Raw genomic sequence first — 15,936 nt, 5'->3', positions numbered from 1 at the left:
AAAATAAACAGAAGACTAATACAGAGAAAACTCCTCTAATAACAGAATCATTAAGAGAATTAAAACTCTAACAAAAAATAAAATCAACAGCTTTGATGCCATCAACAGTTCACCTGAGAGCTCCTGATGACCTCCTGAATGGGCCTGAAGATCCTGAGGAAACAATTAACCTGGCACACAGAAAAAGCAATGACACACATATCGTTCTAGATATACTCTACACAGGGATGACACTGAGGTCATATTATAATCTAAGCGCTTAAACATCTTTCTTTGGGGCCCGCGATTAAGCAGAATAAAAAAAAAACATGGCTTTTGATACTGTTTTTCTCTCGTGCTTTAACCACAGTTCTGACAGATTATAACAGCTTTAACCTTTCAAAGTTGTGTCACAAAAACAATCCGTATTCCACTCAAAGCGCTGTTAAAACCCATTTGCAGATCACAACTTACCGGTTGTAAAAGCTGTAAATTGAAGTTCTAAACATTCTACCGGAAGACGCAGGTCTCTATGGCGCCCTACATGCAGCAGCCTAGAAAAACGTCTACAATTGTAACGAGTAGGGGTGTGAATCTACACTGGTCTCACGATTTGGTTTGGTTACAATTATCATGCCATCACTTGATATCTCGGTGCATTGACGTAGTTTTACATACATAGATTTGTTCTTCACTCGATTTTATTTTATTTTTTAAAAAATATCATTCACACAAATCAATTATGGGGTTTTCTCAAAAGAAGTTGTTACTCCACCCAGTTTAGAGCATCATTATGGGAGTTTTTCTTTATATCTAACGTGGTTCAAGCGATGGATCTGCAACAGAAACTACAGGTTTTGGGAAACATTGGTCACTACATCGTTCTTTTCCCAAACGATGCAACGCGTTATCAGAGTTCAGTCCGCAAGTTATGTCGATGTTTGGGAAACGCACCCCAGGTGCTCCTTGGAAATCTTGCTCAGCATAATTTGCATAGCAGCAAATTTGTCTGTGAACTAGAACTTTTTAAATGATAAATGTCTAAAAATAGATATCAAATAATAATAATAATAATAATAATAATAATTAAATGCCTGGGTTCTGATCCGCAGAGAACTACAGGATTATTATTCTGAGAGTGACATTACGAGTTCAGATTTGGTTGACCAGAGGAAATGGGCGTTTTTAAAACCACCGACATGTTGTTAATGAATTTTAAAGTCATTTATCCATTTCCTACCCTTAACAACAAAAATAGAGCCAAAATCTGTTATTTATTTTGTTTTTGTGGGCAAATGAAAATAAACGAAAAAAAGGTTAATTCCTTGGATATTTTAAATTATGTTTATTAAAAAAAAAAAAAAAAAAAAATTTTTAGCAGTGCCTTTGCCCTAGTACAGAGGTGCTCAGCCCTGTACCTAGAGATCGACCTTTTTGCAGATTTCAGTGTCAACCCACATCATAAACACCTGTAATCAAAGTGCTGTTCAGGTTATCATTAATTGGTTCTGATGTGTTTGAGAGTTGGAGTTTTACCAAGCAGGAAGGTAAATCTCCAGGAACAGGGATTAGCATCCTTACCTAAGTTGAAGTAATTTGTATTAAAAGATTTAATTTAAAAAAATAAATAAAAAAAAAAACACCCCAAACAATAACAATTTATCAAATAACAAAGCCACAAATTTGCATTAAGCATTTAAGTTGAACGTCAAAGTAGGGGAGACGCTGGCAGAGAAATCAGACAGAATCAGCAAGATCAGCTTCTACGACCTGCAAGAGAAATTAACCCAAAGCTTGAAGCAAGCGAAACACTAGTAATGGAGCTTCTTTGCCTAGTATAATAACTTACGCGAGCAGCAGTATTTGACTCTCAGGTACTTGTATGTGCCATAACAGGGATCAGAGAACACACTGTTGGTTGCTGGTACTTTGCAGCTTTGACGTCCATCACACCTACACAATGACAAATTCATGAACACCATTTGAATTAGAACAGGACTCGATTCATTCCAGCTGTAGCTACAATATGCTCAAACTGACCCATTAGAAACCAGATATCAGTTAATGCACAACACAAACAAAGGTCTGTTAAATCCATACCATGATGACACTATGGACAGAGAGCTGGATGAACGGCAGTTGGTTTTTCTGATTTCATGTGGTGGACGGTTCTTAATGCAGGTTTTTCTGTCTGTACGTCCATAGTTTGCAGCAAGGATCCTCATCTTAGAATTTCCTTCATTAGGGCGGAGGAAAAAAAAAAACATTAAAAACCACAGTATTAGCAAAACACTTATAATAATGGATTGTAATTAATTATATTTAATTAATAATAATAAAGTAAGTAAAATATTTATATAATTAAATGGATTGAGATTTCTTCTTACCAGGACAAGACAGACACAGGATAGAGCCCTCACATTCAGTTACAGTTTCTGAGAAATAAAGGGTTACACTTTAGAGGATTAATGGAGCAAAGGAGAAAAGAAGAAAAAAAAAAAAAAAGTCAAGCATCACTCGGTTAAAGAAATGAGATTTAGGTTTCTTAGAACAAACTCTTACTAGAGGACCTCCTGCAGTAGTCTTAGGCCGTACTCACACTAGGTACAGTTGCCTCGAACCGGGACAAAGCACGCTTGTCCCCCCTCCCGTCTCCCCCGACGGCCCGCGCTCACACCATATCGGGCCTCGGCACGCTTACGTCATCGCTGCTGCGCTGTTCAGAAGCGCTCTCTATGGCAAGCCTTTTTAGCATTTAAATCTTTGTTCTGACTCAAATATATTTCGAGATATCTCTAATTATATTTTGATTAGTCATAATTATAATTCGACTAGCCAGAATAACAATTAGAGATATCTGCAATTACAATTGTACTAGTACGAAATCAGATTGGAGATATCTGCAAATATATTATGACTAGTCATATTCCTCCATTGACTTCCATTGAAAAATATTTGCAGATATCTCTAAATGAGTTTTGACTAGTCACAATTGTAATTAGAGATATCTCTGAGTTTTTACTAGTCATAATACCTTTGGAGATGTCTTTAATTCATCAAATTTAGAGATATTTACAAATATATTTGAAGATATCTCTAATTAATTTACTAATAGTCGAATTACAGTTGTAGATATCTTGAATTGGATTTTTGACGAGTCAAAACTCAGTTAGAGATATCTGCAAATATTTTTCAATGGAAGTCAATGGAGGAATATGACTAGTCATAATATATTTGCAGATATCTCCAATCTGATTTCGTACTAATACAATTGTAATTGCAGATATCTCTAATTGTCATTCTGACAAGTCGAATTATAATAATGACTTATCAAAATATATAATTATATCTCTAAATATATTTATGGATAGTCAGAACAAGGTTTAAATGTTAAAACTGCTTGCCATACGCTCTCTCACTCAGCAGCACAGTGGAGATTTCTCTAGTTATATCGTTTCAGTCGTTTGTTATGCAGTGACATGCAGTCAAATATTTCGCCAAACAGTCCTTAGGGATGCGGGGACACGCAGTCAGATATTTTACCAAACAGATCCGCCACTTTTTCACTCATAAACAATCAAAGCTCTCGTGCTGCAGGAATGAGGAGGTCTGCTGAAGGCGCGCAGCTGGCGTGCTGTGAGGGGTTTGCGTCTTTAATAAACTAAGGCAGTTTGCGATCACTGAACAGTAAGAATATTAATAAATCCATATGAAACAGTCCCTTAAAAGTCACGTCTCGCTTTCGGTCTCGGGCTTTGGCGCGTTTCGCGCTCACACACAAGCGTACCGCGCCAAAGCCCAAGTGTACCGCGCTCAGGCACACCTCTTCCAACCGGGCCAGGGCCGGCCAAGTGAACCGTGCTTGAGCCCGATTCAGCGCACTCACACTTCTCAAACGATCCGGGAAACGGGCCTGGGCACGGTACGGATGGCATAGTGTGAGTAGGCCCATAGTCATGACCGTGATAATCATGTCCACCGTGACCATGTCTATGACCATCATGTCCACCACTCGCTAATATCAGCAGGCTTGAGTTCAGTAAAATCACTGAAAAACAAACAAAAGAACTGATTAAGACACCTGTTTACTGTTAATCACATTCACATTATAATTAACAGAAAACTTGAGCCACAGGGAAATTCCCTACACAACAGTGCAGCCAAAAAGTAGATTCACTGAACATCTACTTGTCAAACCCAAAAAGAAACTCACAGGTGAGCACTAAACTGAGAGAGACCATGATTCTGCTGTCGTCTGCCACTGTGCATGTCGTCTTTACTGATTCATATTTATAGGCCGCTGGTGTGAGTGGTAATGAGAGACACCTGTGCGAAACACCGGTCTGCAGTCCCACAGAGGACAACAGGAGGAGGAGTGCACTGCAAAAAATGCTTTTCTTGCTTAGATTTTTTTTTGCTTCTAGTCTAAATATCTAAAATTTCTTAAATCAGGAAGCATTTTCTAAACAAGCAAAACATATTGTCTTGTTTTCAGAAATAATTTGCCAATATTAAGTGAGTTTTTCCTTAAAACAAGCAAAATAATCTGCCAATGGGGTAAGCAAAATGGTCTTGTTTTTTCTTTTGACGTAAGATTATTTTGCTTACCCCATTGGCAGATTATTTTGCCAGAACAAATGAATATAATCAAACTTTTTATTATATATTTCACAACATTTAATACATACAGTACACATCTAATTATAAGCAAACAGTATAAAGTTTAGATTATATATATATATATATATATATATATATATATATATATATATATATATATATAAATTAAAATTCAGACACTGGGCAGTGAAGCTCTGGACTGGAGAATACAGCAGACCGGGGAGCGCAGCTGAAGACCAGGCATAGTTGTTGGTATGGAGAAAGCAGTCAGAGGAAGAAACAAATTCAACAGATAATCCAGCTTCAGAGATCCACAGCAGACACGAGTCAAAATAGGCAGTGAACAAGAGAGGACAGATGGAAACGAATATGACTAGCAAGTTATTGAAGTTTCAGACATTCATTGTAATTTCATTACATATAAAATCTCCAGTGAGTAATTATGTAGCCTACTTTATTTTAATGCTTTAATAATATATCATATACCAAAATTACATACAATTAAATAAATTTAGAGATACAGGGAAAACAGGTTTGAGTTAACAGAAGTCAGAGTTAGTCTCCCAATACTTACTTAAATTATAAGAAGAGAAAGAAGAGGTCCTGTAGTTGTGGCGTTGCTCGCTATAAATGCAATGTTAAACTTAGTGTCATTTCAATAACAGCTGTACAAAATAATAAAGTAATTTTTCATAAGCATGATCTATTTTCCACATTATGAACATGCTGTTTTAGGTAACATAACTACATTTATTATGATAGTAAATAGAGTAGTATACTTCTTACCTCGTTCAATTCTTCTTTCCATAGATCAGGAATTACAGCAACACTGATCTGAATTCAACAGCTGAAAAAATTCTGAAAGACAAGTTACATAAGTAATTTGAAAACAACAGTGAGTGGTTAAACAATAGAGTTTTATGCAACTTACACATACTTAAAATCCAGAAATTATCAATAGAAGATTACCTCCATGTAAAAATAGCCTGTTGAGCAAAGAAAAGAGTAGGTTTTAAATAAAACATCAAAAGATAAATCAAAATACAGTAGAAATTTAGACTAGCAGACCTTTTTATTAATATGTATATTAATTAGGCATATGAACATCAACTTATATACTTTAACTTATAGAGATAGCTCACCCAAAACTGACAATTCTGCCATTTAGCCTCATCCTTTATTTGTTCCAAACTTATTTAGCTTTTTTTCTGCTAAACAATAAAGAAGATGTATTAAATAAAGCTGGAAAACTGTAACTGTTTAATTAGTGTTTTCTTACTATGAAAGCAAATGCTTACAGTCTTTAGTGTTCAATAGAATAAAGAAACTTGAAGGTTTGGAATCACTTATTATTTACAGGGCAAATAATTTGTGAGTACATATCATTTTTGAGTGAACTGTCCCTTTAACGGGACGCAAACTGCACAGAGGTGTTTTGTATTTAAAAGTCATTTTGTGTGTTTTGTAAAAAGTGGGTCGGCTCGTGTGATGAAGTATCATACTGACTGATCACTATGGATATGGAAAAAAACTGAACTTCAAAAACATTATTTTCCATTTGACTAAAGACTAAGCGTAGGTAAATAATCAGGAAATGTTTTATCGAGAGATTTAACATAATGATTTTAATGTTGTCGCCGTCCGTTGATGAATGAGACGACGGCTTGTTGAAATTTAAACTGATTCAGCTGTGACCAGTAAATGTTGTACAGTGGTTGTCCACGCCACCTAAGCACAGCCTAAAGTATGCGGCCCTCGTGATGTTTAAATGGCAACCTTATGACATCGTTGTGACAACGTTTAGCAACAACGTAGAATCCTCAACCTTTTTGCAATGTTGGTACAACGTTGTAGGAAGGTCGCTACATTGAGGCAACGTTGTGTGTTTGTTGGGAACATGCAAACTCCACACAGAAACGCCAACTGACCCAGCTGAGGCTCGAACCAGTGACCTTCCTGCTGTGAGGCAACGGCACTATCTACTGCGTCACCTAAAAATATTATATGTATGGCAAATTTATATCCTAAATAGAGGGTCTCATCACTACAATTTATTTGTGTCTTTTTATTTTTGACAACCAAAGAGTGCTTAAACGGTCGGACGTCTATAAAGAGAGAGACGCTTGCTTAGCATGGCACAAGGTCCATTAGACCTTGTTTTATTGGATTTGGCAACCAAAGTATTGAGTCCCTAAAGAGATAGTTCACCCTAAAAATGAAAATGCACTCACCATTTACTGACCTACATGCATGTAGTTCTACACGTTTATTCATACGTTTGCATTACTGAGAGCAGGAGAGAGACCGGCTGCACTAGTAGGCAGTAACGTTATCTTCATAATATTGTTTAATTAGCATAAATGATTAGCAAATGAATCTCGTCAGCCTTTACAAGTGAAGGAATTATCTACACACAATCTGAATTCCCAATTAGAATAATACTACAAACTATATAATACTATTCATGAAAACACCTAAATAACAGACTAATCCAAATGCCCAACACGAGCGAGCTGCGCTCCAGACCAGATCAGCTCGATGACGTATAATGTCTCCGACGCCGCCTGTAGTCCCATTTAGCAACTTGATAGCAAGCGTCTTTTTAAAGAAGCATAACCCATTAAAAAATTCAAGAGTGTGCTGTAAGTGATGTGTTTTATGTCGTAGAACAAAACGTGAAAGTATTTTGAGTTTGTGTTTGCCACGAACCTTATTTAAGCGATTTTACTGAAACCCCATCGAGAAAACCCATTGACTTTGGGACGAAGGAACCGGAACTGCTAAAATTCTAACTCGCTTCCGGGTTTTTGCATACAAATTGACGTCATAGTTCCTCCACTCAATTAGGAGTAGGCTAGCCTCAACAAGACTGACTGCTCATTTAGTCTACATCTAGGCCTATTGAACTACGTGCTTTAGCATAGGCCAACGAACTGCAGTACAGACACCAATTCTCACTTAAGCTCATTTCAGGTTATGATTAGACCTGTCCAGTTTCATCTGGAACGCATCCCAGATGACCTTCTGAAGTGGTTTGAGCGATCGGATGGATATCTGATCAGAACAAAAAAAAAAAAACGAATGAAGTGAGCAAACAGCCTCAAAAACACAGACGTGACAGGAATATATATTGAATATAAATATATTATATTCATTATTTGATAAATATATAATATTCAATTACATAAAACAATTAAAAGGACAAATGCTGGACCTTTTGGCAACACTTTTTCAGTTTAGGTCACAATTCACAGTATTAACAAACAATTAAACTAACACTACTAGCATAATAAACTAACTAGCTGTTTGTTAATAATTAGTAAGGTACTAATTGGGTTTACGTTTAGGTTAGGGCTAGGCATGCCCCCACCCCGGCTACGGGCATGATGTAGTGGAGTAGCAAGTAACATGCTATTAGGTGATGTGACCGCTAGATGGCGATCTTGGATAATAAGAAGCTTACCACCACTAGGAGTTTGTCAGAGTCATTGGTCTTTAATTATAATCATCTGTCTCCCTATTCTACTGCATCCCAGAATAACACACGGCACCAAAAAAAATGTAAAAATATATATTCAGTATATTTAATATGTTTTTGTCCGCAACTCGCCGTCACGCCGAGATTCCCGAGCCTGTTTGGTCCAATGGGAGGCGTGCTCTCCTCAGCGCTCACCATGACAACGAGACTCCCAGCAGTGACGTCGCCATGTAAACATTTGCATATGCATTCCTATAAAGCACGGCGGTTCTCGCTCGGTGTTGTCAGTTCTCTCGGGGCTGCTCTTAGAAATTGACCAAGGTAAGTTCAAAATAAACTTCTCTTTCTAAACACCTGTCTCGTGTTTTTATTTGTCATGTACAGCAATACACTGTCATACAGGTCTGTTGAATGCATTTGTACGCAACGTGGTTTGACAATAAAGTAGCCTAACAAGTAAATAGTTGTTAAAAATGTACCTTCATTAGGCAACATTTGGGGAAGGTAGTAAAAAGTTAATCAAAGATGTCCTAAGACATATGGTAATGTTATGGTTGTTACATGACTGTATTTATTATTATGTATGTATGTTTAAAGCCAGCAGAATATACTATATATTTAACATGTCATGAACTTACTGTTCTTCAAAAAATTGCTCAATAAAAATTTCCTTAAGACAAGAATGGGTATTGTTTTGGTCTTTTTTTTTCTTTTTTTTTTTTGTCAAACTACTGTAGGTTTTAAGTTACTACAGCAGATATAGGCTACCTATATCATTATATTGGTAGTCAGAGTTATTTTAATGACCCAAATCGAGTAAAATGTCTCCTACTCAAGTACTTTTTGCATGCAAAAGTCAAATTTACAGTTTTCAACAACAAAATTTTGTCTCGTAAAAATGACCAGTGGGGTGTGAGAAAAAAGTTAATGTCGAGATATATATTATAAATAAAAGAAGTTGATCAAGTTGTCATAATATTTAGTCATAATGCATTTTTCTGTACATTTCCATTAGACGTTTTTTTTTCTAAATCTATAATTGGTAAATTGCTCCCAGGTCAATCTGGACTTTGTCTAATGAAGGTGAGGTGTAACTGAAAGGAGATTGTCCTATGTTCACATTTCTACTTTTGTTTTGGGTTTGTTTTTTGTTTTCTTTGTCCTATGAAGTGCTGTATTTTCCTTTCTGTATCACAATGACATGATCTGGCAACGAATCACAGTACAAGCCGCAAAAAAATGAAATAAATTAGCCGTAGCTTACATGAGGACGTCCATCCAGAGTACGCTGTTACATTGACAACATGAGTAAGTAATTTGACTGTCTTATCCGTACACAATGACACAAGGACTTGTCATTCTGACGGCACTGACATGTTCATTGAGAGATGAACCAAGGACTTTAAGCAAGAGACTGGCTCTTGCAGGTAATCCATGCTGTTTGGCTATTTGTATGTGCTGTTTTGAGAAATGCACTTACTGCTTAGCAAATTTCAAATCTGAGAAGTTTACCAAAGCGACTGAAAAAAAAAACTGTAATACAACACAAGTTAATGCAAAGATGAAAAGTCTGCAAAGACAAAAGTGTGTATATTTATTTGCACATATCACTTTATAAAAATAGTAGCGTATACATAATTCGGTTTTATATTTTTGGCTTAATATTTAATACTCGTTTTGATGTAACCATGTCTATAGTGGAATGGAACATCACAACCGTGGTTTCTGCAGGTGTCAGTCACTATTTCAAATGTATGACTTTTTAAGTCTTTTCTTAAAACCATTGTGACCCCGACATTTCTCAGAGGTGGCTATAAATATACAAATGTTGCACACATAACAATAGGCCTATATAAACATGAGCATATTGCCAACACAAAAAGTGCAACAGTCTTAACAGTCATGGGCTATATAGTTTGTATAATCATTTATTCATTTCTTTAATTTAATATTAATAACCTAACCTCAAGGAGACTGGTGGACAGCATGTGTTCAGGACAAGTCCATTGGTTTAATTTTGGAGGTCATCCTCAATGGTCAGTTGTGGCCTGTGTTCATTTTCAATTTGATTACCATAAAGGGGTCAGAAAGTTTAACCTGTTGCTATAAGTTCAGTCTGTGCTGTTGATCTAACGTACAATCTAATCTAATACACAATTCTATGACAAAAATTAAGGGCCGATGGCTCTTTATTTGCATGCGATCCTTGCATGCATGAAATATTGCACATCATGACCAGTTTTGCTTGCTAACTGAAAACGTGCTAGATATAATGCAGTTTTTCGTTCAGAATTGTGGTATTTTTAAAGTACTATCAAGTTTTCTAACTGGCGAGCGACATGATCTAGTGTATTCTTTGTTTTTTAATGATATTGTGCACTTCTGAAACTTTACAGTGGCAAAACCTGGGATAACACATGGGAGCCTTCCTAGAATTCCCGACGCTTTACACCCAAGTCTCCTCATGCCAACCGGTTTGCAATATGACAGTCTAGTCACCATAAACACCTGGGGCCTCATGTATCAACGCTGCGTACGCACAAAAACTTTGCGTACGCCAGGTTTCACGCTCAGAATCGCTCACGTTTGGATTTACTAACAATGAACTGAACGTGGGAATGTGCGCAACTTCACGGCAGCTTTCTGGCAGGCGTACGCACATTTTTTGTGCGTGTCTGTTTTATTTCCATTGGCGACTCCTAGAGGCAGTTGTGTTAAATTCCTCTCTACAAAGTGTCTGAGCCTTGCAATGGCAGCTGTATGAGACGGGTTCAGCAGGTATATAAGGTTTCCATACCATATATTTGACCAGCTAAACATTAAAGCACAATTTGCAGTGGTCGCCTGTTTTCCCAATGTAATCTGAGCGATCTACCGCACGCACATTGCTATAAAGACACTATCTGAAGATGAATTTGCATGCGTGAATCAGTAACATTTCCATTCAATATTATTATATCTGTAAAATGTTACAGCACTCTGAACAGTCTCAGTGGCGCGCTCGTAAGACACATATGAACATGTTTTGACACGTTCGAGCATGAACTCGGCTCGAATCCAGCGTCTGATGAACTCTTTCTTCTTTTTTCCCCCCGCTACATATCAGATTTTGCCTACTATTTATCACGAGAAAGACTAGTAGGAATCATTAATAAGTTTGTGCATCATATTTTATTTGCACATTTATTGAATGGAAATGTTTCTGATTCACGCTTGCAAATTCATCTTCAGATAGTGTCTTTATAGCAATGTGCGTGCAGTAGATCGCTCAGATTACATTGGGAAAACAGGCGACCGCTGCAAATTGTGCTTTAATGTTTAGCTGGTCAACTGTATGGTATGGAAATCTTACATACCTATCTGAAGATGAATTTGCATGCGTGAATCAGAAACATTTCCATTCAATAAATGTGCAAATAAAATATGATGCTTATTGATATGAACTTATTAATGATTCCTACTTGTCTTTCTCGTGATAAATAGTGGGCAAAATCTGATATGTAGCGGGGGAAAAAACAAGAAAGAGTTCTTCAGACGCTGGATTCGAGCCGAGTTCATGCTCGAACGTATCAATTCTTGTTCACATGGGTCTTACGAGTAGCGCCACTGAGACTGTTAACCCTCCTGCAACATTTTACAGATATAAACCACAATATTTCTTTTTTCAATGCACTCAGTGCGATATGTTCAGACCCAACTGTGTTAACCGCATCAGCTAAACTCTCCCGCTCTATTTATTTCTTTTATTGTTAATTCCGGAGAACAAACTTGCAAATAACACCGCTTTTCTCCGGTCTACCTCTGAAAGCACCTCCAATTCACATTCTGTTAAAAAGTTTCTCTTTTTGCTTGCTTTTGCCATTGCTTTTTCGTTGGGTTTTGCCATTAGCATAGTCATTAGCATATTCATACGGGGGAGGAGGCAGGGAGGGGTTTTGTGCTCGTGCATGTTGCGCTCAGTTTCACGTTCATTCAGATGTACAAAAGAATATGCGTGAGATTCGGCGTACGCAGTGTTTCATACATCTGAAATTTTTTCTGCGTACGCACATTTACAGCTTTGTGCGTACGCAATGTTTTAGTAAGATTTCCACGCAAGTCTTCGTACATGAGGCCCCGCGGCTGTCCCCGCGCCAGATTTCTGCGGCGCGGGAATAAATTTCCGAATAAATCGCGGGAGCAGAACTCTAGCACGGAGCTCCATAAACAAACAGCACGCGTCGCGTTTTTAACGTGACTTTGCACGCGATAAGATAATATATCCAGTTAACCTGATACAGTACACGCGGTTACAAGTAACAAATCACAACTAAATACATTTGCAAGCTCGAGTAAACGAGGCAACAACTTTAACCGCACGTACTTACACTTGAGAAATGGAAGAAACCCATCCTGACGTCCATCAGTTACTCTTTACTGATCCTTCCTTTAACAAACTCAGATGAAGTATTCTTTGTAGCATGTAGCTTCCAGAAGTTTCCAACTGCTTGGTTATAATGCTGAGGTTTCATCTTTGGGTAGAGACTCAATATATCCATCTGCAGTGTGACTTCAATCAACCGGCATGTGTGTGTTTGTGGGTGTGTGCATGTGTGTGTCTGGGTTTCTGCGTCAGAGGGCGGGGCCTCAGGTTTGAAATCTCCCGGGTTTGCGCGTGCACGTGAATAACTTGGTTTCGTTCGTACGTCATGGCGAAACACCTAATGAATCGTGATCAAGGCGACTCGTTTGAAGCACTATGAGTCGACTCTTTTATAGATGAATCAACAGTTTTAAACACTGTACACTAACAGATTTAAGCCTTAGCTGGATACTTCACTTCACTTAGAGCTGTGTTACACACTACATGGAGGGGAATTTTCAAAAACCCATAATATGGGCTCTTTAATATAAATTTTAATATTTAAGTTATAAGTTTATAATCTACCTTCAGCCGGAAGATTACCAATTAGAGACAACTAGTGTGACGTAGATTGCGAAGTTGTGATTGGACTATATGCTTCGTGTTGCTAACTATGTTTTGCTAACTTCGCCACTTTTCTAATGTTGTCCTTTATCAATGACGTATCGCTATGTTTCAAATAGTTACCGCTTAACCAAGATCGTAACCCTAAACCTAACCCTAATTACACCATTCAATGAACCACAATTTGCAGCGCCATGTTATTTCCGTCCCATCTATAGAGTGACAAAGACTTGTGGGTAATGTAGTTTTAAATATTTTTGTAATAAAATAGAATAAAAACTATCTGTAATGAACATAGGACTATCTATATAAGGTCATTGTGCATATATTTATGACATATGTAAAAGGCAGGCATAAAATTGTTGTTTACAGTGAGTGTTTTTATTAACAGCTTTTAATAACTTTCAGTGCAGAAAACTATGTCCAACATTATTTATTGAACATAGCATAAGTAATAGTCTTGCAGATTTTTTCCTATATATTCTAATTTGACTTCGAGTTAGAGCCGTTTGAAATGTGAATACTTTTTTCTTTTCAATGGGGCTTTACACATGCCTTGGGTGTAGAAGGGCAATAATTCCTATGTAGATGTATCATCTTTAACATGGACAAGACATTGTATTGTCACATGTACAGTTGTGTTAAAAAATAAGCTGTACAACATTAGTATCCTCTTAAATCACTAGTTATTAGCAATAGTGATCTATATTCATCACAAATTATATGAGTAATTTGTTAATTAATTGAATAGTAAGTGTTCAGTATAATATGTGTGGATTTTATGACACGGGATTAATTCTGGAAAAGAAGTTTCATTAATGGTCATCATGTGATGTTTAATTGTTTCCACTTTATTTGAAATATGGATAAAAGCTATTTTAAAATATGTAGATGTTTATCAATGTAACCCTTTTAAAGACATATTTGTTTTGAAAACAACTCTTTATCTGAATATTTTTACTTTCTAAATCTCTTTATCTTGTTTGTGTAACAGTATGTTTTGATGACAATGGATGAACTTGTATTTAATCTAGGAAATAATGATTCCCCATAATGTCTTTGTCCTGCATGTGTCCCTATAATAATAATAATCTTTAAACAGTTTTCAGTTATTACAGCATACTACACTATGATACTGACAAACGTGGCCTTTGTCATCTTTCTTCAGCCAAGGACTGAAGTCTAAATTAAAAATTTCTCCTTTATTATACCATATTTATTCAAATTAATATTACACCATGCAAGTTATTGTGTCTTGTGGTGAAACTCAATCTGGATAATTTTGTAGACACTGCATTTAATTATTGTTTTCATCATGGGTTAATTTGCTAATTATTTTCTTTATTAATCAAATGATTTGTAAGAATAGCTGCATTGTAAAAATCATGAAAATAGTAAGAAATGAGGTTACAATGGTGAAAAGATATCTTTACAAATGCTGTGAATAGTTCAAACCTCCAAATGATTAAAAATACATAGCCATTAAAGATAAATGTAAACCTACAGATTATCTAAATTAAAATAAAAATTATTTTTGGCTGTAAAATTTTTTTTGTTAGTTTTGAAAATGTTTTATTTGGCATCATTTGTATTTCTTGCATTCAATAGAACATTATACAAATAGTTTTTTATTTATTATTATTATTATTTTAATTTTCATCAGAACAGTGGTACTGGTATCTTGTACTAACATGTACATTAGTTTTTTTTGGACATTCTAACAAATACATACAAATGCTTCAAATCAAAGACAAAAATTAAAGGAGATAAAACAAATTTAGAAAGACATATCGTCACCTTTGTACCAGAAATTAACTCATTTTATGAATATTAATAATCAACAATAACGGTTTATTCTTAATTATTAATATTCCGGCTTAAGCTTTTGTCAGTTTGGTCAAACAAACATATGATTGTATATGATCATGCTCGCGCGACCGAGCGGATTCCCAGATTATGAATATTAATTATCAACAATAACGAATTATTATTAATCATTAATATTCCGAGTCAATTTATTGTTAACTTGTCCAAACAAACACAAGCAGAGCCGCCACTCTTCCGAGCGGACACGGTAATGATCTATTCATTTAGAAAAAGGGAATTTAATTGCTACTTCTTGCGAAGTAGATTAATCATTCAAAAGTTTGAAACAACTTATAATAGCTAGGCAGGGGAATCTGTATTTCAGTGACATTTTCTTGTGAGGCAAACAATACAATTCATTTGATTATAATGGAATTTATTGACTAGTCAGACGGATAACGAACAAACGCACAAACATACATTAAACACAGAACAAAAAGGTAAACCACGTGGAGATATCGGGTCTATAGAACTTGTAACAACAAAGAGAAATAGTAAAGCGAGGAAATAGAGATTTCAGGTTAAAGAGTGACAAAACTTTCAGTTCCACACGCACCATTAAGGACCACCAAGATTATAAAAACAAAAACATTTTTTGTGATAAAAGGGGCACAGCTAAATCGCATAACTAAAAGTACCTGGACTTAAGGTCTGGGGTCTCTCTCTTTATAAAGAAAGAAGAAAGTTGTATCACATGGATTATACATCAACTTTTAAAGAATCAAAACTGACAGACGTCTAGTGTACATACCATGCCATAAGACGAAGACATCCACATCACTTCTGATGAAAAAAAAAAACAATAATAGTAACACTTACAATTATTCATGACTACATGTAACATTAATAATAATTTCCTCACCTGCCCTCTCCTCTACATCACAGACCAAAGTCTTCCAATTGGTTCCCGGTCACTGCCAGTTCCATGGATTCTGTTTTGCAACTTGCTTTGTGGAGCGGTTGTGGTCTACAATGATAAGCAATCAAAAATCACAATACTATTCAAATAGGTTACAGAACAACTAAA

General features: G+C 36.2%; 2 protein-coding genes across 2 annotated transcripts in view; one reads left to right on the top strand and one right to left on the bottom strand.

Moving 5' to 3' along the window:
• The window catches only part of fam20cl (family with sequence similarity 20 member C, like), a 588,191-nt gene that overhangs the window by 317,402 nt on the left and 254,853 nt on the right, over window positions 1-15,936 (top strand). The window lies entirely within an intron of this gene.
• On the bottom strand, window positions 1,661-2,576 carry LOC147838514 (L-rhamnose-binding lectin CSL3-like). Its single transcript, XM_087304492.1, has 5 exons — window positions 2,542-2,576; window positions 2,367-2,434; window positions 2,080-2,215; window positions 1,829-1,932; window positions 1,661-1,749 (listed from the first exon to the last, which is right to left on the bottom strand). The coding sequence occupies exons 3-5, from the start codon at window positions 2,202-2,204 to the stop codon at window positions 1,736-1,738; spliced, it is 243 nt and encodes an 80-aa protein (XP_087160618.1). The 5' UTR covers window positions 2,205-2,215; window positions 2,367-2,434; window positions 2,542-2,576; the 3' UTR covers window positions 1,661-1,735.

This window comes from Danio rerio, chromosome 22 (genome assembly GCF_052040795.2).
Source record: "Danio rerio strain M-AB ecotype USA chromosome 22, GRCz13ab, whole genome shotgun sequence".
NCBI lineage: Eukaryota > Metazoa > Chordata > Actinopteri > Cypriniformes > Danionidae > Danio > Danio rerio.
Note: the sequence above shows the minus strand (reverse complement) of the source record. Positions and strands in the feature narration are given on the sequence as shown.